Raw genomic sequence first — 25,990 nt, forward strand, 5'->3', positions numbered from 1 at the left:
AGTTCTGTAAAACTGGAGTATCACACTTATCCAGAGCTAAGTAGATTGGAACAAGGAAGATAAGTGCAAAAGCATTGTGCATTATAAATATCCACTGACACCTTTCACATTTAGTCCATTTTTTAATTCACATACTGGAGTCGGCAAATATAAAGAGACCTAGTGTTCCTACTAGATAGATTCCTATCAATCACTGTTGTTCTCAGCTTTCAAATAAATAACAAAAAATCCCAATGCATAATGAATGAAAAACCCAAGACATTAGGCAATTTCTTTTTCTATTGATCAGGTTTCTAGCTTCATTCCCTCACTAACCATATGTTACTCAGTCTTCATATGTTTTCCAATTCACTTCCATATTTTCAAGGCTTGCTAGGGCTTTCTAACTGGTTTTTTCAGAAATCCCTAGCTACTCATACACTCCCTGTCCCTCCTGCATAATCTGCTGATTAACAAGCATTTTTTTACCCCATGCCTAAAGAGAACAAATGGGACATACCTATTTTATTCTGATCTTTCCTTAGATGAACTCTGGGTATTGGTTCCAAGAACGCCAAAGAAAAGTTTTCACCATGGAATTTGCTACAGAACATTAACTTTGCAACAGATAAGCAACTGATTTCTATAAACACCTTATAGGCAATCTGCCTTATCTTAATGAGCTTTTGGGGTGGAATTTCAACTCCTAAAACCAGGACACTTTTATAAGGCTGCACCCACAAATTATTCTCAATGGTATTCGGTTACAAGTAGAAATACTATCCTGGGCTTTGATCTTTGATCTCCTTACATATCAGCAGTACGTGGTAAGAAACTATCAAGATAAAAACATACATACTCTAATGAGATGCACTAAAGAGATACTGCAAGGCATGTCTGAAACAATGATACACCCACAGTTTTGCAGAGCCCTTAAGGAGAGGACTTTCAATAGAAGGACACTAAAAGCTGGAAGGATAGAAGCGAATACCGCTAATATTCAACCCAAATTCCCATTTTTACACTTACGTTCCATTGGCCTGAAAAATTAATAGCATCAACCAACGTACCCTTGATTACCTCTCTGAGATGGCTCTTACATATCTTCACCTAGTCCTGACTCTTTTTATTCCAGGCAACATCTTGCTATTGCTGGTAACACATTCTGAATTATCTAGACAAGCTCTTTCTGTTTTTCAGGAACCTAACTTATTTCAAATCCCAACAAGAATCTTCTCAATTTCTCCATAATATAATTTATTAATTCATTTTTAAATAGGTACCTAACTGAATGGAGCTTCTTGAAATATGTTTTTAACTAAGATACAGTATATCTTTAAGGTACTATATTGTTGTTATATTCTCTGTCAGTATTTCATAAAATACACCTTTTATTTTAGAAAAAGTTTTTAGATGTATTAGTATATTGTATATTGGACTAATCATATTCCAGTGACTAAAATGAGGTATATTAGCAGTACACAACCTCAATCTAGAACCTCACTGGCACATCATATACAGACCTGCTGCAGCCCTCAAAAGGTTAAACTTTATACTACTTCCATATAGTTTCTTAAAAAAAAATTACCAATGGTTTGCTATGAGAATCCAATTAAGACTTAAATCCCAGCTGCCTAATTTCTGTGTTTGTATCTCAGATTTCCATCATATAACCATGATTTAAACAATTAGCCTCAATATGTAACCTAAGATAAAGTTTACTCTTATCATCTAACTTTAGGCCTTTGGCTGTACATAAAAGATGTAATTTCAAATAGCACTTGAACATACATAGTAAGAGAATTTTATATAATTTTCAAACAGTATTTGAAATTACATTAAAAAATGCATTTAAAATGTAAAGCTACAGAGAGCCATCTACAGTATATAAGGTGAAAGAAGGATCGGTAAAACTTCGATGGATAAGTGCCATATCAATTTAAAAACATTTGGGAGTCTTCCAGTATGGAAAAGACAAAGCTCTTACCGTTTCCTTTGGAATTTGTGACTGGCTTTGTTCTGCACTCTAAAGGAAGTAAAAAAAATAAATAAGAACACAACTACATATGACATATACTATCTAACAGCAAGGGGATAAACAAAAAGCTCTAATTCTGACGTGAAGTGGTAATAAAAAATGAAGGGTGTTCATCACACCCCTGACTGAAATTTGTCTAAACACCCACTACATGAGAAGTGACCAGAAATAACTCCAGTGCCCTTATGGTACATGCACCTGACTCTGCCTGGCTATGAGGGTGGTGACTGTCTGGCCAAGGAAGAACCACGACTGCTTGCACCATTTTCTGGCTGGTGGAACATTTTCATTCAGGGAAGTTCTCCCCTGGCTTTTCCCTTCCACTTTGAAGTTTTCAAAGAATGACCTCAGCAGTACAGATGAACCCTTCCAAATATTTTAAATGAGTACCTATTTTTTAAAACATCCACTCTCATTTTAGAAAGGGATTCCTGTTTTGAGCATGTGTAGATGAGCCACAACTGCATCACTGCTTATCCCAGGACAGGAGGGTGCATTCAGTTCACCAGAGATGGGACCCTCCTGTACTTTGCATTCCTCACCTGTGTCTCGGGGCACGCAAGGCAAACACACATCATTGGAAAATGCATCCCACACACAGTTCTGGAAACACACATAAGGAACTATGGCTCTTCCAAGCCCACATCCACTTATATTAAAATCCATTTGAGAACTCAGGAGACACCTTGGTGCTGGCTGGCTGACCGCTTTTGGGCTAACCAGCTATTTCTTTCCACTCAGCTGGGCCATAATGAAATGCTAAGGTTTACTAGACATTTTTGGTTTAGGCTGTTTTGTAGGACATTCAAATGGTAAAGCACAAAAATGTAGTGGCAAAGCAGTAATGCAAACATCCAGTAAGCTTCAACCTGAAGCTAACAACCAGAAAGGAAAAAATAATGAAGACAACTACCAGGAACATGTACCAATGAGCATATTAATTTTTGGGGTACTGGAGACTAATGCTGCCAGCCAGTATCTGCTGATACTGAGAATATAGCTCAAAAGCTAAATAACCTAAGTCAATCCTTCAGAGGATTCACATAGTCAGTAGCAGCTCTAAGCAAATGCTTCACAAGTTATGTGAGGTAACCACAGTGCTACAGGAGCTCTACTTAACCAGAGTAATCTTGGCCCTTTTGCAAAAAGTGAAGGGTTTTAAGAGATAATATGTCTGTACCTCACATCAGTGTGGACAAGCCCTAATACATTACCTATCTGGCATTAGGTAACTGTAGAAGAAATAAAATGCCTGATATTCTGGAGAAAAATAATCATCCTTCCAGATCTCACTAATTAGAAAAGTTGACTTCTGCCAACTTGATTTGATTCCCTGCTTCCACATTTCACTCGCTTTTATCATGATCTGCTGCACTGGATCATCACAAACACATACCTGACCTCATCCACACAAGCTTCAGAGATCCCATACCAACCTAAACAGGCTCAGCTTAACAATCCCCTGAGTTTTAGCTACAATTACACATTTTCATAAACCCCTTCCAGATAATAACAGCAACATTAAAACCCTTAACTTTTCTGAAGTTTATAATCTTCATTTTACTTGAAACCCAATGAGGTTTAATTTTTTTCACAAGTCATTCAATAAGCCATAACCCAAAATAGAAAACATAAAATCTAAACACCTGTTTTATTGGGATTACTACGTGTACAAATGTTGGCAAACATAAAATGTTTTCATATTGAGTGTTCTCAGTAAGCAACAGCAAGTCCTACCCTAAATAAGATAGATAACATAAAATAACATGATTTTATATATATGGTTTCTGAGACACATCTCATTCAGTTAATATTTAAAGCACAAACATGTAGAAAATATGAGAGAAATAGGGAAAGGATGCAAAGACAAATTGTTCCTAAGTGGCCGATGAAAGTCTGCATGTGAAAAAGATGAAATGACATCATTTCAGGTCATTCCCCTCTCTATGTCAATATTAATTTTCTTTCTTTTCTTTTTTTCTTGGCTTTTTTGTTTGACTGTTTTTCTAATTTGTTTTGTTTTTTTCAAAATACCAGTAAAAATCAATGAGAAGAGCTGGTTGAAAAGACTTGCTTTATTTTTTTTTTTGAGGATTATTTCTTACCAGAGAAGAAAGAACAGCCTTTATGATGACTTTTAGTTCAACACCTTCCCCAGCAATTCTGCTCCTGCTCATTGACAGCAGTCAGCAGTGCATACCTAAGAGCTCTTCATGTCAGAATGCAAACAAACAAATCCTTATTCAACAGAGGATCATCACACACATGTACTGTCAGATCCTCACAATACCATTTGTTCAACTGGAGCTGCAGAAAAACACACCAGTTCAGATCTGATCTCATTACACAGTGCAAAGCCCACCTGCTACCTGACACAGCCATGGCAAGGTCTGGCTTCCCTTTGCTGGACTTTGCCAAAGTAGTTGAGAGTATTGCCTGAGCCACAGCAAGGAGGCTGCTGAGATTGAACTCCTTCAAGGGGGCTGACTTGCTGTTATTTTAAAACTAGATAATGTATTGCTAAGAAATCTCTGCATTACTTACACCATTATCTTTGTTACAATTATTTAAACAAAATCTCATGTCAAATTATGCATTAAAACTTCCTCATTTTACCATAGAAATAATATACACAAAATTAAGACATTTTCTTACTTCTAAGTTTATTTAGAAATCTCAAAAAGCATTTTCATTCATCTTTACGAAAGATAGCAGTACCATGAAAATTATACCACAGGATCTTATAAACAGATTGCTTTCACTGTTACAGTGATAAGGTAGGCTGTAATAGGATTTCAAATTTTTATTTCTCTTCACTTTATGACAGCTTTCACTTCAGTCACTTGAAGGCATGTTCCAAGAATGTTAAGGTAAAAGTTGGTTCATTTGCAACCTTCCCTGTCACTTTGACTTCCTATGTTTAATGGTAGTTTTGAAAAGTAAAAGCTAATGATTAATATCTTAAAATGGCCAAACAAAAATTCATTTTCTTTCCATTCAAAATAACACAAATCCAATAGAAAAATGAAGGTATTAATTCATCATACTTATATTTGTCTATCTTCTCACAATAATGCAGCCAAATAAGTTATTTTAGAGTTGTATACAGCTACAATAATACAAATAATAAATAACTTCAGGAGTTTGAGTACAGAACAAAGTAAGACTGCTACCATTCAGAGTCTACCTTTTCATAACAGAAATTATCTTGAATAATTATCAGAGAAATATCAATATACACTATGCAAGTGGAGCAGGTACAGTATGAAACATCATTTTATTCCTATTTAATGTAAATTCCTTAGAAACATCTTCCGAATTGCCCTGCTAAATTAATAACTGCAGGGTTTCCATTCCACAGAGATTGCATTTATATTCAAAAAAGGCTACTACTTCTTATATCTTCCACTTTTTTGATAGAAAGGTATTTACATATCCTATTCTGGCATAATGTTATATGTTCGAGAACATATTAGTGAGCAGGTAGTGGGACAAATGGCAGGCTTTCAAACACAGATTTGACCTTAGAAAGATATGAAATAATCTACTTATCTGCATGCATCCAAATAAAGTCTATGCAATAGCTTCTTCTATAATAAACATTTTCACTCAAAATAAAGCTCTCACTTATACATTATCAACAAATATTTAATTTCAATAGCAGATCGTGAAGAAAATAGAAAACATGCATGTAAAATGTTCTAAATAAAGCAAAATAGCTTTTTTCTTTTTTCTTATATTCAGTGCTGGCCATGCATGTTTACTAGCAGGTGACAAGATCAAATCATTTGCTCATACTCATCTAAATCTCTTAGCTGCTCTCTATTTTACGCACCAGTTCCCTTGGATGGAATGTTTCTTCCTGTCGAAAAATCAAAAGGGCAACGGTCCCTCCCATCTTGGTACTTCGCAGCAAGGACACAACTTCTTCTTGAGTTTTCCCCGTTAGATCAACTCCATTTACCTGTAACAAAGGAAATGGTAGAAATCAGTAAGACTCCAAAACAGGGAAACCAGCAGACACTTATAGCGAAAAGTCACGTGAATCACATAGGACAGTATCAGAAAACCCTCACTGGAGCAATCTGCTTATTAGCTCACATTACAGCTTTCACTTAATAGAACTAATTAAATGGTCATCCTTCCCATACAAATACAAATAACAAGCCAGAAAGTCTACTTCCCTCCTTTTCAGCAGCAACAGTATAGTCCAGTATACTCTAAAGACATCCAATCCCATTTACCAGAACTTCTGCATAAATATCTTTTGGCAAAATCAAAGTATGATCCCAAACTGGTCCTGTTTCCATGTGTCTTGGTGTTGCACATACCTTCCAAATATATCTAGCACAATAAATTGTGACAAAAGTAGAAAGTGATTTTTTCCCCATATAACTTCGGGGTTGCTACTCTTTATCTTGCCTCTGTTCAGCGGTCCAATCCCTTGGCCTCCACATGCCACTGATCAGGAAAGGCAGGAATGGAATAAATGCAGGATTTCCCACTGTATGAGCTAACTTCAGTAAGGGAGAAGCCAGAGAAAGATCAAATAATCTCAGTCTTGCCTGCTCAGAAACATTTTGGAAATGAAGGCAAATCAACTACAGTGTTAAGCAAGGGAGCATGGTCCTCAGAAGTCAGCAAACCATCTTTTTCCTTCCCCTCATGAGAGAGCACAGCTCACACAGCTGAGATGCCAAAGCTGTCGTCTTAAATGCTTCTGAGTCCTCTTCTACCCGAGTCATCTGGGTTACCTTGAATTACAGTAATTATAGGGGGCTATCCTCCAGCAGCAATTCAAGCTGACTTGGCCAATTTTGCAGTAAAGTGAAGTTAGAGCACTGAGAGGCAGTTACAGACTCAGCTGTACCTCCGGTGTCATTTGGCTTAGGGACAGTAATGAAGAGCTGTGGGTGGTAACATCTTATATCACTCAGCTATATTTGCAGAAAGATCTCTGTGGTGCACCTATCTAAGAGAAATTTAGTTCCCTTGAGGACATCCTTCCTTCAGGAGGGAAGTGGCCTTGATTCTCTGTACAACTTCCTCCTCTTATGTCCCTTTCAGTTAATTCACTAAACCTTTTCAGGATATTGTCTTCCATCCTTGGCAACATCCTCAATAATTTCTGATCTGTCACTCCATGCTGATTTAATTCTACTTACTAGAATCACTTTGCTTCAATTTATTAATAAACAGCAATGCTAGACTATGACACTATATTCACATAAGGACAAGTAAACTTATGTTTTATAGTATGTCTGGGTCCAGCTTTTCAAAGTTATGTACTGAAAATGCCCAGCAACAAGATCTCTTACCTAACAAAAAAAAAAAGCCAAAAAAGGCAAAAAGAGGGAAAAATTCTCCTATAATATTAAATACTATAAGCCTCTGGAAGTGAAAAAATATGTGGGCTCATGCCAAAACACAGACAAGAAACATGTAACATTTCCTCACCTCAATTAATCGGTCTCCAGCTTTTAATCTCCCATCTTGAATAGCTGCACCTCTCGGAAGGATGTTTTTCACATAAATTGGAGCAGAGCCACCAATTGGGACATCTCTTGAAGTAATGCTAAATCCCAAGCCTTCTGTACCTGCATAAAGAATGTACATTACTAGTTAAAATGCACATTTTATATCACGTATTATTTTTACCAAGCAGAATGTATGTATACCTCTCTGATACAATCCATGAAAATACATATAAGATGCAATTACTTCATCACAAAAAAAGAAAACAAAAGATCTACAAGAAAGCTGTAGCTGAAGCACTGAGTCTGAGCACAGGTGGCTCAGCAGGCCCTCCCTGCAACTTGCTGTTCTGATGATTTCCAAGTCATTGCCATATTTCTGACTTTCTATTTCAGATGAGCTGAGTGACAAGGAATCAGAACAAAGCATATCTGATATCCTATCACTGTCTTCCCCCTTGTCAATCTGGATCTCATCAATGATCCTTTCTTTCTCTTTTGCAGCTCTTTCAACAGCAACAGTCAGCCGATGCTGCTGGCCACGGGGCTTTGTCAGCTCACTTGTGGACACTGGCAGGTGATGGTACAGGAGCTCAGTGGTCTCATTTCTTCTGCTCTCAATGAACTTTTCAATCAACAGCTCCTCTGCCCCAGGGCTTCACCCCAGCTCTTGCTGGGTTCCACCCCACTGTCTGTCATGCAGGCAGGGAGCAAAACCCAGGCTGCCACTTCTGAGGTCCTGCTGTACATCCAGGTGACTGACTGCACTTGGCTAAGACAGACTGAAGAAAAACAGAGGTATTTAAAATGACCTGGAGAAATCCAGAGAGAGAGTCCAGTCAAGGCAGCAAATGAAACCCGTTTGTATTTCAGAGAAATTAAGTATAACACCAGTTCCAGGATTCACAAGCTGAGGACAAACAGAAGCCTTCCCTATTACACAGAAAGCTCATTTGTGATCTTCTCTTCAATGCAATCTATCCAATTTTACCAACAACCCCTGAAATTCTACATTGAAACCTGCCACTCTTTCCCTCAACATTACACATCAAGTCCATTCAGGACACTTAATGCAGCATGAAAACAGCTGGCCATCCAGTGAAGAGCACCCCAACAGTGTCAGAACCTACAACTTGCATTTGAAACATCTCAGAGGTTGTCAAGGCAAGTCTTCAGTTCAAGTTCCCTTACTAGGCATACACAGGCCCAACCTACATTTAAGCTGACCTACAATAGCAACCTGCAGTTAGGACTCAGCAATATCAGGCAGGTCCCCAAATGCTGCACAACACGCCCATTTCTGAAATGTCATGGGGACAGAAACCAAACTTCTATGAAACAGTCCCCAGTTATGAGCCCTGGGAAGGTTAACACAAACCGTGTGAAAGACACACAACTACTGAACCATTTGAGGTGTTAATGTATTTAAGAAGGGAAAAAAACCAACTGTGCAACAGCAGCCAGAGAGACGAGTGAGAAAGAGAGCTCTGCAGATCCCAAGGACAACGCAGAAGAAGGGGGAGGAGGTGCTCCAGGTGCTAGAGCAGAGATTTCCCTGCAGCCCATAGAGAAGATGATGGAGAGGCAGCTGTCTCCCTGCAGTCCATGTAGATCCACGGCGGAGCAGAGATCCACCTGCTGCCTGTGGAGAATCCCACACCAGAGCAGGGAGATGCCCAAAGGAGGCTGTGCCCTGTGGGAAGCCTGAAGTGGAGAAGGCTCCTGGCAGGGAGCTGTGGCCCCATGAAGAGGAGCCCACACTGGAGCAGGTTTGCTGACAGGATCTGTGACCCTGTGGGGGGCCTGACGCTGGAGCAGCCCATTCCTGAAGGACTGACCCCATGGAACAAATCCACACTGGAACAGTTCTTGAAGACCTGGAGCCTGTGAGTAGGATCCATGTTGGAGATGCCAGTGAAAGACTGTCTCCCATAGGGAGGACCCCACTCTGGAGCAGCACGAGACTGTGAGGAGTCCTCCCCCTGAGGAGAAGGGAGTAGCAGAGACAACGTGATGAACTGACTGCAGCTCCCATTCCCCATCCCCATGCACTGCTGGGAGGAGGAGGAGGTAGAGAATTCATTGAGTAAAGATGAGTCCAGGAGGAAGAGAGGGGTGAGGGGAACATGTTTTAAGATTTGGTTTTATTTCTCATTACCCTACTCTGGTTAGATTGGCAATAAATTAAATTAATTTCCCCAAGTCAAGTTGGTTTTTCCCATGACAGTAATTGGTGAGTGATCTCTCTCTGGCCTTATCTGAACCCACAAGCTTTTAGTTGTGTTTCCCCTTCCTTGTCCAGCTGAGGATGGTGAGTGATACAGCTGCTTGGTGGGCACCTCGTGTCCATCCAAGGTCAACTCACTACAATGTTAATTAATTTCAATTAATTAATTAATTTGTTCCCTATGTTTAATTGCTAATGAGCAGATTAATATTCACACATGAAAAGAAAGCAGGAGTCCAATATAGTCACCAGTAGCCTACATACAGATTTCTGAAATCTGCGCAATTGCTTTTGAATAAAATTTAGTGCAATATATTTTATTATCAAGACAGAAATCATGTTGAGAAGTAAACTGACACAGGTGACAGGACTGGGTGTGACACAAGCTTTTAAAATCTTCATCTTGAACATAACTAAGTACTCCTGTATACACCGTAAGGGCATGTAGATCTTATTGTTCAGGAAATTCGGATCAATTCCTCTAGGCTAATTATTTGAGACAACTTCCCTTCATTCTGCAGCGTTCAAGATAGTTGACATGTGAATTTGAAAGTCTTCATCCACTTTCAGGCAAATATAAAATTTATCTGTGCTGTTACATAGAGATAAAAAAAAAAATACTAGATCTCGTAACATCCATATTTTACTTAGGAGACCTCCCAATTTTAATGATGCTTCAAACACTCATAGAGCTCTTTAATTCCCTGCAATACGTGAAGATTATCTGAATAAGGTTTTTTTAAGTCACATCTCAGCTTTTTATGGAATTTATCTTTTTCTTATTATAAGGATCTGTGTTGAATACTGCTCTTTGAGTACAGGTTTTGTCTGCTAAAATTTCTAAAGTAATATCAGAACATAAGTGCACTCCCAGGACAATATTTCATTATTAATAAGCTTAATCCCCCATTGCCTGATTACAGCATCATTACAGATGGCTGGTTCACACACAGCACTTCAAACCCCCATGGAAAAAACAGAAGTTGAAATGTTCACATTACAAATGCACACAGGATATAAATTTGGACTGTGGCATTTTCTGCTGTCAAATCTCCAGAAAGTCTTTACCCAAGCCTGCAGAATGCCACAAATCCACACTGAGCCCAGACATTAGCAGAAGAAAATTCTAATTACTTGTTTCTGTGGTAAGGAGGGGACTCGACTGGGCTGTGTTCTACTGTGCTGCTCTGTGCAGCTTTGCATGAGGCAGCTTTTGGGTATAATTTTCCTTTTACAGTTTCTCTGCTTCAGTGTGCTCTTCATGCCCCATAGCTGCTCTTAGCTGGATGATACAGCTTCATGAACTACTGTGCTTATTATATAGAAATTAGATGTTCACAGGACTGGGAAATAAATGAATACATCCAACCGAGGAATAAAAATAAATATGACTTCTGTGACTGAATTGATTTAAATTTTTTTTCTTTTTTATACACATAACTGATTTAGTTCACTCCATTCATTTCCATTCTCCTGTTGATAGAAATACATATAAGATCTTAATATCTTCCTGCTGATAAAATGTTTTCAGTTCTCAGGGTGTAAAACAGCATTATAATAATGAGTGAACTGTGCAAACATATTGTAGGCTCCTCTGATTTATGCCAGTAATACAGGAGAGACTGGACACACATACAGGCAGAACCACAATTAATAGAAAACAGAAGAAATGTCCATGTTTTTGAAAACATGGGAGTCATCCTGCACAAATCTAGGAGCCTTACTTGGCAATGTTTAGGTTTTTTAAGCTACGTTCACCTTAATCTCTTTTAGATTTTCAAAAGGGCAAATTTTTGAAAGGGTAGAAAACATTTTTTTCCTTCTATAGCTGTCATCTCTCTGACAATGATCAAATTATACCAAGTGATAATAACATTTTAAAATTACCCATTAACTTCTCTAATTCAAGTTCTTAGGCTGCTTTGATAAATCAGCAGCTCTCTCGACAAGTTAGAATTCCCTTTTTTTCTTGAATGTGATGCTGAACACTCCTTCTAAGGTCTCCTTACCCTCAAGAGCTCAGCCAGTTCTGAGCTGAAGACAAAGTAGTTTTAAATGAATAAAAAGGGAAGTTACAATGGTAAAATATCTATTTTTTACAAACAGAAAAGAGGCAGATTTGATGTCTCAGTTGCTGTTTTGGAAGAAAAAGTTCTGCTAGCTTTAAGGCAAGGGGGCAACGAAATCCATTCCTATAATCGAATTAAACGTGTTTTCGAAATGAACACTGTAATTTCATCTGGAAGCAGTCTGATCATAAACTGGCAGAATGTTAAAAAATTTATTAAATTTTACTACAGGTGACTAGACTCTTATCTCCCAGAGAAGAAGTGTTTAATATCTCACTAATGCTGGGATTACCTTCTTGATTGTGGAAAGGATATGTCTGGCATAACATTTCTGTCTTTCTAAGGCTATTCTGTACAAAAAGTTGTGCGCTCCTCACTCAGCACCAACTGCAGGTCTAAATTCTCAGCAGCAAAATGTGCTCCTGGGTAGAAATAACTGCCAGGATAGGATACAAAAAGCCAGGATCACCTCTGCAGTGTTTTCATCCCTCTCAAAAGGACACTGGTTCATAGACCAGTAAAGAACAACTGAAGGACCTACACTGTGAACATGCTGTAATATTTCTCTTACAGTTGTCTTCCCTTTCAGCACTGTAAGCAGTGCTAGAAGTAAATCATGCTCTTCCTTCCTATCTAATTTCAGAAAATGCAGATGCATTCTCAGGTAGTTCAATACAGAGCTCCCTAAATTTAAAAAAACAACAAACAAATAAATAAACAACAACAACAAAAAAACACACAAAACTTCACTTCTAAAACAATAGAAAACATCTAAAAACTGACAACTGGGCACCACATTTTTTAGTACTTATGCGAAAAAGCAGAGAACATTTCAGAGCAACCTAAACAAGGAAAACTCACGTGGGTGAACAGTCCTCAGATAGAATAAAGGACTGTTAAGGGAAAGTATAGATTCTTCATGAAAGACAAAGAACTTACTCTCCCCTTCCTAAGACAATAAGCAAGGTTGGTTGCAGATAGAAACAGTGTGTGACACAAGATCACAAAAATTACAAAATAAGGCATCGTCACTTAATGAAAGTAGTAGATTATACTTGGATGGAGAATAAGGAGAGAGGTAACATTACATTAAAAGTAAGCAGAAGGGCCAAGTGTTCTCTAACAATAGTCAGAGCAGACACTGTTCATAAAAGCACTTCAGCTTCCTGGTTTTTTCACAGGAGACTCTTTCTGGAGATCCAGGTACAGATGGATGACTGTTGAACTAATTATCCTAGTGTTCCACATTGGAAAGCAGTTTATTTATTAAGGACTGAACCTCATGTAAGATTTGAACAGCAAATATGTTCTTATTGTAAGTAGCATCACTAAACTAACCAAGACCATTTTACTGCTCCTAGTTTAAGCCCCATATTTTCACAATTTGTACACATGGAGTCAGGCTTACTGTACATGCAAATAACTGCTTAGAAAGCTGACTGCTCAGCTGTCTACAAAATTTCTGCAGCCACGTGCACAATCAAGACTAATTGCATGCCCATTTTTATGTAGTTGAGTGATTTGGAGCAAGTGTGGGTTTTTTTCTCCAAGCAAAGCTCAGACCTTTCAAGAAGATCTTTGATCAACCTAATAGAAACATTCTTTTCCCCTTATGCTACAGCCTGCTAATGGTGATCAGAAGTAGTTTTAAAAAATGGAAAGATGAAACTTGATGCAGTTTATGCTTCTTCAGTGACTAATAATGCCCAAAATTATTTGCCTCACTTTTGAATCTCATTTCTCAAAGTCACTGAAGTAATTTAGGCATCTACATGCTTCATTTCAAAAGTGACAAACACTCTTTCTGCATCTGAACAGGAATTTTAAGAAAACATATCACTTCAAAAGAAATTTTAAACAAAAATTTAAAATGTCAGTTCAAAGTCTGGCTCAAGAAACTGTGTGGGGAAAACAGGAGAGTATAATGAAAAATGCATATAAATCTGTACACTTCAGATACATGATGCAGGATATCTTACAGACAAGTTCAGGGTCCTGTCTTGTGCACTCTGCTATATGAACCCAAGCAAAGCAAGGAATTGTCCATAGATGTGCTCTACTCCAGAGCAAATATGATGCCATTTTAAATTAGCGTACTCCCAAACTATCAACAGCAACTTATTTGTGTCTGTAATGACTTCTTGCAGAAAGGAACTTGGGTGCAGTAGGGCTGAGTGTCACCATGCCATAGCATGGAATGCCCAGTCCCCTCATGGGACTTGCAACATTTCAGATCAACTCTGTATGCAAGATGTAGCATTATTAACCTCAGCAAGGCCAGCAAGCCAAACAGGAATACAGGAGACTCTGAAGAGCAAAGTCTCATAATCCTGCTCACATCTACAATTTAAACATTTTTCTCTCCTGCACTGTGCAGAGGTGCCTCCTTTGTTCCAGGATTCACCATCTTCTAGAACAGAGCTGCTATGTCCTGTCTGTGATGGACTTGGTAACTGCTACAGCTTTCCTGCTGTAAGGTATCATACAGTTCTGTCACTCATTTCTTTCCCTTTCTTTTCTTTGTTTGGCAAGAGAGAGGCCAAAAAGGAAGAGATGATCACAACTCCCATGGTCAGTACCTAAATCGCCCTCTGGAAGTGGGGAGATGGGGACTGAAGTCCTGATGCACTGAATACTTCAGACAAAAAATTACCAAAATATTTGGTGGAACTCAGACCAACTTAAGAAATGTGAGCTCAGTGCTGTCATTTTACTTCAAGAATTTTATATTTAATTTAGCCATACAAATATGTAGTTATAGATAGAATGATATGTAGTTATAGATAGAATGATGCAATGAGCATTATACTTAAGGGCAGTCAAGTAAGATGAAGCTAATTTACAGACTGAGTACTTCAGGCTTGTCTTAGTAAAGCAGTATCAAAAGCAGCAGATATGAAATCTGAGTAGCATAATGCCCAATGGAAAAGCAGTCTTTTGAATGCTTTAGTGAGTATCAGGCTAAATGCTGTGAGTTACTAAGTGCTCAAAGACTGAGCCTTAGAGTCACTTGCAGTATAATTGGTTAGTTATAAGTGTTGGACTAAATTTCTCTCAATTGCATTGGCTCAAACACTTGCAGCCAAAGAAGGAACACTCTGGGAGTATCCTGGTGTATACGAGGTCAAATTTGTCCTAACACTCTGGGTGTTATATCAGTGTCTTATTTTCTTTATTCATAAGCTGAAAAGAACTATTTTTTATTTATTTACACTTACTGTGCATCAGTTTACACCAAAATGTATATAAACATAGGTTCACTGTCATGTCTTGCACTATCTTAATTTGTGTGAGCTATTAAGCTAGACTGCTATACAGCCTTAATGGCATTAGAATATCAGCAATAACCCCTACATCTATATGCTAGAAGTTCAGGCCTTGACCTTTAAGGCAAGATAAACAGATATCCATTTTCATTTAGAAAAGCCAACAAACATTCCACATTGACTGAAACATATGACTGACCTTCTCTTCTGACTTTATTAAACAGCTAAATCCTATGAAAGTTCAGGTTATTTTAAAATGCCAAATCAGCAATAAATATTAAGAAATCATAATTACAGAAGCACATACTATAGGGTTATTCTATAATGTCATCCTATATAATAGAGCTTATGGAATATATAGAAACAGCTGTAATAAAGAAGGTCTGTCTGTATTGAAAAAGAGTCAATTGTCATATACTACATCTATAATAAGAATGCACAGTTAAATCAAAACTGAATTTCAAGGACACCTTGCATGCTTGTACGCCTTAATGCACCCCACAATGAGTTTTTAAAGTAATGATGCTAATTGGTGAAATAACTGCTGCCTGTCAACTACAGATAAGAACATGTGTTTCATATCTATAAATCCTGTATTATTACAACATCAAAAACAACTGACATCCCTATTGAACTCATATTTACAACAAAATACTCAGGGCATCCTTAAGTGTATTGCTGCATTTGTTGCTCCATACGTATGTTCTCAGAGTGATCAAATGAGAGCCAAAATGGGAGGGGCATGCCTCATTCCACAGTGGGTATTAACAATTAAAAGACAGGAATGATTAAAAGGTATCTTTTCTTATGCACATTTTTCTTTAATTTTACCATGCATAAAACACAGTTTCTATTTCTACTATGTCTAATCTGAGCTAGGTGCCATTTCACCATAAGTAGTATTCTCAAATAAGCCAACTGTTAGGAACAAATATCCCCTTTAAACTTCTGAAACATATTCTAAATATATTTCAAAGCTTTTACTATTGTAAGAGCCATCAAACTTCTCTGGTATTAACTAGATGTTAAAGTATCTTAGACATCACTTTTCATCAACAGGTTGCATGCATCTCCTTTACTCCAAACCCACCTAAGGTATTGGTGCCAGCAAGGATAAATTACATTATAGCCTTGGGGGGAGTATTTCTAAAACAGTATCCAGTGCAAGATGACCAAAATACAACATCATATCACAGTCAAAAACCCATAGTACACCAAAATTATATTCTGGCATCTTATGAGGGGCTATAACACCACACTTGTTTCACACAAAAATATTATGATCCCATATTATATATTCATTTGTTGGTGCTTTTAAATGGTATGAAATATTTATTTCCACTTCTGGCTGAGAATTCTTTTATGCACTGTCCAAGTAATATTTCTAAAGACTTCCACAGACACAAAAAACCCCAGGTAAAATCACCATAGTGACTGAGAGCATATTTATAAGCACACTGATTCCTTACTCAACCAATAACAACAAGTTTTTCCAAGCAGGCTGATCTAAGCTGATGGCCTAGAGAAATTCTTGAAGGAGCATCAACAACAGAAGCAAACTGTCAACTCAACCTTATGTCATCCAAGTTTGTAGAGCTTAAAATTCAGCAACCAGAAAGAAGCAATCTGGTGGTTCATGTGAAGTTCATAAAAAGGAAGGCATAATGATAATGTGACAAGTAGCCTGGTACCTGTGAAACTGTAAAATCTCTACCATTCAATGCACTGTTTCAATGCCTTTCAATAATGATTGATTAATTAATAAATACTATTAATATTAAGCACATAGTATCTTAACAGGAATGTACTCCGAGTTCATGGAGAATACTCTCATATGGGTAAACTTTTTGCTGTGTAATGTAAATACTATTCTTGCTGCTAGAGACCAAATTATATCTAACCTTAAACTTGCTCACTTGAATACCATAAAGCTTACAGCATGTATAACCCTTGAAAAAAAAACATTTCCCAAGAGCTAATAATACTGGCATCTAAATGTCAATTTATTATACTTCAAACTACCTTAAAAGCATCTACACATTAACTACACAAAAATACCAAATTTTCTCACATCATAAAAATTTCATGGATGTACCAATGCATCTACATGTGCACATATAACACAGATGTTGAGATAAGCACACACTACTTTAAATAGTGTCTCTTGCCCCCATTCGAATTATATTAGCATAAGGACCAAGACAGGAAATACCACATTACATCTCAACCAAAGGTTTTAACATCTCAGTGGAAAAAAATGAAAGCTTTAGCTGGAAATTAGAATATCCAATTTACCAACTGGATCCAAAACACTCCTAAAACCTAAAGGCAAAATTCAATTTGAAAAGTCATAACTGTAAAGTGCAGAACATGGGCCATTTTAGCTTAGTTGTTTATATTAAATAGTTCACCACTCCCTGGGTCTTAGCCAACAGAATTTGAGGCATTTACTGCACACTACTTTATTAGCTGAGAAACAGAAAACAATGTTAAAGCACTCCTCAAAATAGCCTTTTGCAAGCATGCTGCCCACACTGAATACAGGGTGGGTCTCCTGGGCCTGCTGTCAGGGACAGCTCAGTGCCCTGGCTTCAAAAATCAACCCACTGCATTCCCCATGCCCCTGCCAGCCATCCTGCCCAGGACAGTGGCACTGGGCACACATACATACCCTACACACACACCTCATGCTGTATGAGGAGCTCACTAGTGCCTTACCTTTTCTTAGCTGTATACTGAGCCTCTTCCCTATCTTTTTGGTGTTATAGCCACTGTTTGCAGTGGAGGTGAGAACTTTCTGAGGTGATGGTACCAGGCCAGAGGGTGGTTTCCCTGATGAATTCACACTGTGAGGTAGCTGCGAGTAGGAGTCTGTCTGATCGGACTGGTTACCCGCTCTAGACATTCTTTGTAATGTGTGAAGTCCAGAATTGTTAATACTTTTCCCATCAGCATACTGGGAATCAGGGCTGAACCGGCTGGAGTAGTACATGTTCTTCTCGCTCTGGGACAACTGCTCGTACTGCTCTTTATTCGCCGCGGGGACCACGTGGAACCAAATGAACGGCGTACGCATGGCTTGGCGAAACATATGCTGTGCTCTAGGTTTTAAAATGAACAGAAAATTAGCAAATTAGGACTGGCAGACTATGAGACATTATAAGCATAATTACTAATGTTAATTAAGCAACACGAGCTGACAGACACATTGCACTCAAGCATAAACCATAAAACTTGAATCTGTTCACTAGCCCATTTGGTCTGCTTTTCGCTAAGGTTTACTGCTTTAGGGCAACACTATGGTTAAATATGCTTAACAACTAATGTAGCAAATACTGAACTCAGAAAAGCAAAAATTTTAATCACAGTCTTGAAATGAAGACAGTTCTATAGCAGGACTGCAGTGTCCTTTTGTTTTGAAACTTGCTAATTGCAATAATTGTGATAACTGTTACTGCAGTGACAACAGAATTATTAGAAGGAAAATTACTATTTATAAAAATTCTATGTATTCCACAATTTTCTGATTATATGCAGTTTTGCAACTAGTCTAGCTTACACATCAATTTTTGTAAGTCGCTAGTCTATCCGAATACAACATTAAGAAATAGGGAAAAATTGCTTAATCCTGTACAGACAGACACTGGGCTCAAGGTCATGATCCAAAGTATACAAAGTCAACAAGTCTCTTCACAGACCTTACAAATTGTGATTCAGAACCTTAGAACAAGCAGAGACAAGCTGCTTTCAACGATACGGTATAGGGTTATGTTTCAATTCAGGTTAGAGTCAAATAAAACCACATTCCAAATATATATTAAGTATAAGATGATCAGAACAAATGATATTTGGCCTGTTACAGAGTTCAGAACATTTGTTACAGAGTTCAGAACAATATTATCATCCATGAAATCACTCATTATCTGCATACCTCTTTTCTATTCTTTTATTTCCCTTGTGTGTGAACTACAATCTAATTTCCCTCTTAAAAGTCTCTGATTCACCATTTAGAGATTCTACCAAGTCCAGACAACCACTAAGCAAATATTTATCTCTCAAACTTCTCCACGAAGTTTCTGCACATACAGTATCTTTAGTTCTAACACAAACAAAAAACCACATCTTTTTACAATGTTAAAAATACAGTCTTCAAGTTGTCCATTTATATTGAACATGGTGAATTGCAAGTATGCAAAAGTCATAGGGGAATTTAAAAAAAAAACCAGCTTACCAATATAAGAAGCAAAAAATCTATCATGTACAAAACAAACAAGTATTGCATATACTCTAATGACAATAATTATCCTGATTTTTTTTTAGTTTGGCTATATAAAAATACTGATGTCCCTTAGTGCACCTTTTCTTTATTAGAAAGGCAAGCTTAGAGGTTTTTTTTTTACCTTCCTCAAATTATTCCAAGGTGCAGTGTTAAAGATCAAATAATGCAATGTAATGTGTGGTAAGAACACTTACTGTTCAAATCTCCTGTTCCGCAGGTCTCCATCATTAATCCTGACAATACAATCATTCTCACGGAAAAGGTTTTCTTGTTCAGCTTTTCCACCCTTCTCCAATCGCTTCACCAGCAGCCCCAGGGTTCTGGAACATTAAGATTACAAATTATTACAATCTGACTAATTTGCAACATAGAAAATCTTATTGATTTAATATTTTATCATAATCACTACAAAAACTGTATTTTAAACCATCTTTACCTTGAAGTAGGATACCACCATTTCAAATAGCCTCAAGAATTACCTGATTATCCCTTTTCCATAAAACAGAAAGCCTAGGTGAGTCAAACAAGTCAAAATAAGAATGAACAGGCTTGTGTGTGTAATGATAGCACATCCATTCTTGCAAAAGGCCAAGATTTCTGAGCAGCAAAGTCTCCAAGAACCACCACACATCAGAGAAAAGACATCTTTTCTGTTAGTTAACTGAAGCTGAATAGGTTCAACTTAAAACTCGAATTCCTGAATTAGCAGAGAATGCCACAGCCTTCACTACTCCTTCTGTACAAGTGAAACAAGATGGGGTCATCTCATGTAATAAGCAGCCTGTAATGAGGGGATGGATAGAGAATTCAAGAATTGCATGCAAACCAAATGCTTTTGGTTTTAAATCTTCACATTTCTTATTAAAAGAGAAAAGAGGAAATAAAAAATTTAAATGCTATTTTTTAATTCAGAATCTTAAATTAATTAGCTGAAGACAATTTCCATTTGATAGCCTCTGTGCAATGAACTAGTCCCCTCTGCCTCGTGCTTACTCACAGTGTCATCTTAAGGACATTTTTAGATAGAAAAGGTGAACAAATATTCAATCTGAAATTATGAAAAGGATCCTGAAGAATGGACTTCTGAGGTACTGGCAGGATGGTATGCAAAGTCAGTGATGTTTCTATACCTGAACTCTATACCTGAAGGAGGACTCAATCTTCAGGATTAATCTTGCATCGACACTGCACTTGATTTTTTTTTTTTTTAAAAAGATGAGCTTTACACTGAAATCCCTCAGAATGTATCAGTGGGTCAAATTCACATCATCCAAGCCAACAGCATTACTTATTTCAGAATTCATTTCAAGGCATGGCATGGAAAATACTTGGTCATGTAGCAGGAATTGCAAGACCACACGTGTCTTTTAAGCAAAAAACTCTCAGTGATCACAGCACTTCCATTCACACATAATACCTCAAAGTAAATGAGCAGTCAGTGGTGCTTAAGAGGACTCCCCATGTGCTCAAAAGTTATATACGCACTTGAGCACTTCATCAAAGGGGTCAGAAAAGCAAAATTAACTTATTTCTTCCACTTTAAATTCTTCATTTACCAATTTATTGCCAGCATATGAAAAGAATACATTTTTTTTTACAGAACAGTCATACATTTTCTCCTACAAGGCAGGTGAAGGAGTAGGAGAAATGATCCTTGTGGTATTTCCATTTTGGAACCACCTAGAGATATTAAGATATGATGTTGAAAGGAGCTAAACATGTAAGCAAACTGTGAGGAGAAAAACAACATCAAGCATTCTGACAACACAAATCACCAACTGAAGCTTGAGTCAGACATTTGCATGACAAAAACTCTACAAGTCCACAACAGCGGCACACTAACCTAATGACCATGTTGTGCTCCATTTAGTGTTCTACAATTTTCTGATCATTATTAGGGTATGTAGTCACAGGAAGTAAAACAAAACAAACTTTAAAATATTGATCGAGTCCCTTTTTTCCTTCTGTTCACTAAAAAAGTTTTGAAGGCAATCTCAGATTTTTAAAACTGATAAATAAAGAAATTATAGAGGGTTTGATAGTTGCAACAAATAACCAAACTAACAGTTATATTATTAGTAAAAAGGAAAAATACTTGTATGCCTTCACTACATTATTTTTATCAGAATTATGGTTTTGAGACACAGAAAACTGATGTGTTAGGAAACAAGTCTGTGATTTTTTCACTTGTGAGTTGATGAATTTCTTTTGGGGAGACTGTCTTTGAGCCACAAAGTGAAGCTACTGAAGAGGACAACTCCAAATGGGGAAGAGATAGGCAAAGCAAATTTAAATAGGGAATGCTACATTTAAGAGAAAACCAACAAAATATTTGAGGGGGAGAGGAAGGAATTTTATCTACTCTTCCTTGTCTTTCACTTGATGCCCAACAGCTCCTTGATGCAGGTGTACTCCTCTGCAATGTCCAAAGACAATTCAGAATTTGGATATGCATGCAATGCTTGCACAAGGGCATACACAGTCACAACAACAGGTGTTTGGTTTATATGGTTAAATATCAAAAATATCGAAATATCAAAACAGTATCTACACAAAGTACAACAATCTAAGTTAATACAATGACAATGCCTACACAAAATAATGTGGTTATTTCATCCCAATGTCTCCATGTACTTATGATAACAAAGTAATTGGTCTATCAATAGTTTCGACATTTTTCTTGAAATGTTGCTTTCTACTGCCTCACATTCTGAATTTATATTAAATTATTAATGTAAGATGCACCTTTATGCATGATTTGACATTTCTTAAATTTATTCCGCTTAGGCTCTCAAATCTAGTAAAAATATTACTAATCCTAACCAATAAGAAAATAATGTAACAGATAAACAAACTACCAGTCAAAATTGTAAATAATCTCATTAAACTAAGGCTACAAGTTCTGCTAATGCAAGACTGCTCATCTCTAACACAGCATATGGCGCTCGTGAGGATTTTGCTTTTTAACAAATGTTAGAGCTAGGTTAACCAAGCCATATAAAGCTAAAGTCACTGAGAGCAAATTCCAGGCTGGATGAACAGACTGAGTCAAACCTGAAACCAGGATCCTCACAGTTCCTTTTAATTAATTTAATTTTTTGTATAAACACATGGCACAAAAGATCCCTTTAGACACAATTCCAGAAACAACTTCCAGAATGGGGGTTTGCATAGCAGAGAAAACTAGAATTCCAGAAAATGTATGTTCTTCAAAAATTAACAAAAGCCTACCAATTTCCTACAGCATTTCTTCAGCGTATTATGGTTAGATGTAAGAATGTGACTCTGAAAAAGACTTTATGTGAATTCATGTTTGTTGTTGCATCAGCTGGAGATAAACAGTAGACCTGATATTGCAAATACGCAGTAACCTAAAAACAAATTGAATTTTTTTTCCCTGCCATATGCCACCATCATTAATCATGCTAAGCAGAACTCTACTACAGCTTCAATATTATGTTTCCTACATTAGGAAGACATAAATTTTGAAAGCATCTAAACTCATCTAGTATAAAGTACTAAAGTTAGTATATACCTTTTTTTTGAGCACAACCATGTAGCAAACAAATGTATGGGTGCATTTGAATTTGCTTAATTTTGTCCAGTTAAAGTAAGTCAACACAGTTTCTAACATAAATTTTTCCATTATAAATCTTTTAAACTCTAACTTTTTCAAAAATGTGATTAAATACCATGTGAACTTTTGCAAAACACACTGCAAGTCTACAATCCTGTTGAAACAATAATTAGAACTAGAAATTTGGTACCTGTGCTGTTTTAGACTAACATTAGCTGACACGGGAACAGAACGGAAACTGCCAAAGCACAGAGCTCAATCTTTGTATTTGTTTTAAATACCTAATTGAGAATGTAAGCAGCTGAGATTATATTAGCATTTGCACCACTGTATTTCCACAAGGTTCATTACTCTAATTATACTATTAAAATAAACTCAGCTACATGTGTTAACATTTCAGTTCTCAGTATAAATTACAACCAATGACAAAACTGGAAATAAGCAGTGAATTTTTTATTGACATCTAAATCACCTGACTTAGTTGGGGTAGTTTGTGAAATGTGAACTCTCCACATGCCATCCAGATGTATGGAAATGATGATAACTTGTCTTAATAAAAACTGACAGTGTAAGTAAAAATAAAAACTGACTTTGAGCATCTAGAATATGATTCGGCCATCATGGCCCATTGTACGTACACATTGAAGTTATTTATCTATTTACCTACAAGCTAACTGTAATGTAATCAAATCAGACAGAACAGAAGATATTCAATTTAGATGTTTACGTAAAGTCACTAACATGAAAAGGCAAAAACTAGATTAAGGTACAAAAATAAGGATTGATTGAAAAGCTGATGTGCAGCAGTTTCATGCAATGAAAGATCTCTGAGAAGTTCTGCAAGAACATAAACACAGTATAAAATTCTTAGATTCAGAGGTCAGAGTAGGCAAATCAGCTTGTTTGTTCAAGTTAAATTATTGTGGCTACTCAATACTAAATTGCACATAAACTTCTTTACCCAATATTGATATCACAGCACTGCTGTGGAGGCATTTAAATTTCATGCACGAAGCCCAGACCAGTTCCCAATCTTTGGTAACCACTCCTCAGCTTTTCAGCTTGAGTAATACTTCAAATTATGCTTATAAAACTTTTTAAAGGCTGCGATCAGACAGTTTGAGTTCAGATAAAAGAGTGAGTGAATGGTACATTCACTCCACAGAGAATTTTTTCCCCATACATATGTTTTTGAAAGCCACGGCTACCTTTGAGACTTAAAAGGCTGGAAATGCAGGAGCAGAATAAATGGAGAGGCAGACAGCACATACCTCCTACCTGATCAAACAGAATATGATCTGAGAGGCACCTTGAAGGCAATATTATGGACTCTCAGTATAGACAATGGCCATTAGATATTACTTAAGTTTTCTTTGTACCTTGAGTAAAAGACTAAAATTTTTACAGTGACACGAGATGATTTATAAACTCTAAAAAATGAAGGATATTTCCAATAAAAGGAAAAAAAAAAAAAAGAATAGAAAGAGTATAAAAAAATTTCAAACTTCTAGATGTCTAGTAAGGGTAATTAGGGTCTGTGTATGTTTTAATGCCCACCTTCATTTGAGGTTTTTCTTTCTTTTTAACAAAATCTGTTAGATTTGTCATTTAAACTGACAAAAATTCAGTCTCTTTTTTTCTTCCATTCTTCTGAGACTTCCTAATATTTTATGACATTTAGGATATATAACAAAAAACACAGATTAAATATTTTTAGCTGCAGGTTTTAGATGTACAGTTAATCATGGATTTTGTGGCATACTTCAATAGGAAGAAAAGCTGGCAGAGCTGTGCATACCTGTTTGTATCAAAGTAACGTCTGATACTTATTAGTGGATGTTAATTGCGGTGTTTTCAGATGAATATCCAAATCCTTTTTGGTTCTGCTTTACTAAGTAGACCTCAGAGTAGTCTTGGGACTATGGGACTCTAACTTCCATATCATTATTCACAGAGATTTCTGATGTTCTCTCATATATTCCTTGTGTCAATTGAATCTCTTTCCAAAGACAGACATGGCAGGATTTTAGAAGAGCAGCTGGGGTATAGAGCTTGAGAAGATTTCAAAGGCTCTTAAAAGTAGAAGAGGCAATATAATGGTAAATTATGCTATAATTACTGTTGAGCTTGCAGAGAACTCAGTGCATCCCCAGTTAAACATCAACATAACATCCTGCATCAGCCAGGCTGCTCAAATCCAGTTCTTAAGGGACTGTTTGCTCCTGTCTCTGAGCACCTAATAAGAAGGAAGGATTGCTGCTAAGGCAATTTTGCACAGATTTAGAATTTTCTTTCCTTTCACATTTTCCCCTCATTCATTTCCTCTTTGTTCTACTCTTACTTAAACACTTTGCTACTCGCATTCTCTTCTGTCCTTCATTCTACTTTCATTTTCATGCTTCCTATTCTGCTCAGTACTGCATCTACGCCATTTCAAAAATGTGCCAGCAGGTTTGCAAACAAAACTTTTATCCTTAAAAATGCAAAACCATAAGGTGATGAATATGTATACCCTCCTCTCTTTTGATAAGGTGAACAATGTCTGTTAACAAAAGCATAGGATCAAATAGGCTAATAAGGGAATGATAACATTTCTAGAGGCAAAACCAGAAGGATGATAAGGAAACATATACATAGAATAAAGTTTCACCATGTCTTTACAAATCAATAGTACTTTTCCCAGAGAAATACAGATTTATGTTTTTTTCTTCATTAAAAAAAATAGTCTCAGTTTTACTGGGAACAGAAATAATTGGTAGCATCTATACAGATATGCCAGAGACCTTTACAGATTTTGTTCCAGATCAAAAGCCAGTACTCAAGAGATACTTATTCCAAACCCTCAAAACACCATGAAAAAGTCAAGTATTTTCTCAATAGAAATAAAGAACATAGTTATGGCTCATAATTTTTAGAGGTTTGAAATGTTTCCTTGGGGAGGGATTTTTTGGTTTAGATTTTTTGGTGGGAGAATACTCCTGCTTATTGCATAGGGGAAAAAAGGTAAATTGCATAATGAGCTTTTACATTCTTTCAAGTATTGATTTAATAACCATTGCCTATTGAGTAACATTTTCAAAA

The 25,990-nt window shown here is 36.9% G+C and overlaps 1 protein-coding gene across 11 annotated transcripts in view; it reads right to left on the bottom strand.

The window, feature by feature from the left end:
- The window catches only part of PARD3 (par-3 family cell polarity regulator), a 420,254-nt gene that overhangs the window by 188,503 nt on the left and 205,761 nt on the right, over positions 1-25,990 (bottom strand). For 6 of the 11 annotated variants that reach the window (XM_042044370.1, XM_042044369.1, XM_042044367.1 and 3 more), the window contains 5 exons: positions 19,527-19,652; positions 17,772-18,154; positions 7,475-7,614; positions 5,853-5,981; positions 1,967-2,005 (listed from right to left, as the gene is read on the bottom strand). In XM_042044370.1, coding sequence (XP_041900304.1) covers positions 1,967-2,005; positions 5,853-5,981; positions 7,475-7,614; positions 17,772-18,154; positions 19,527-19,652 — 817 coding nt within the window. The remainder of the gene's footprint in view (positions 1-1,966; positions 2,006-5,852; positions 5,982-7,474; positions 7,615-17,771; positions 18,155-19,526; positions 19,653-25,990) is intronic. The other 5 variants (XM_042044372.1, XM_042044371.1, XM_042044374.1 and 2 more) reach the window with 1 other exon arrangement.

This window comes from Corvus kubaryi, unplaced genomic scaffold (assembly GCF_017639235.1).
Source record: "Corvus kubaryi isolate FWS band 111438036 unplaced genomic scaffold, C.kubaryi_AGA036_p1.0 37398, whole genome shotgun sequence".
NCBI lineage: Eukaryota > Metazoa > Chordata > Aves > Passeriformes > Corvidae > Corvus > Corvus kubaryi.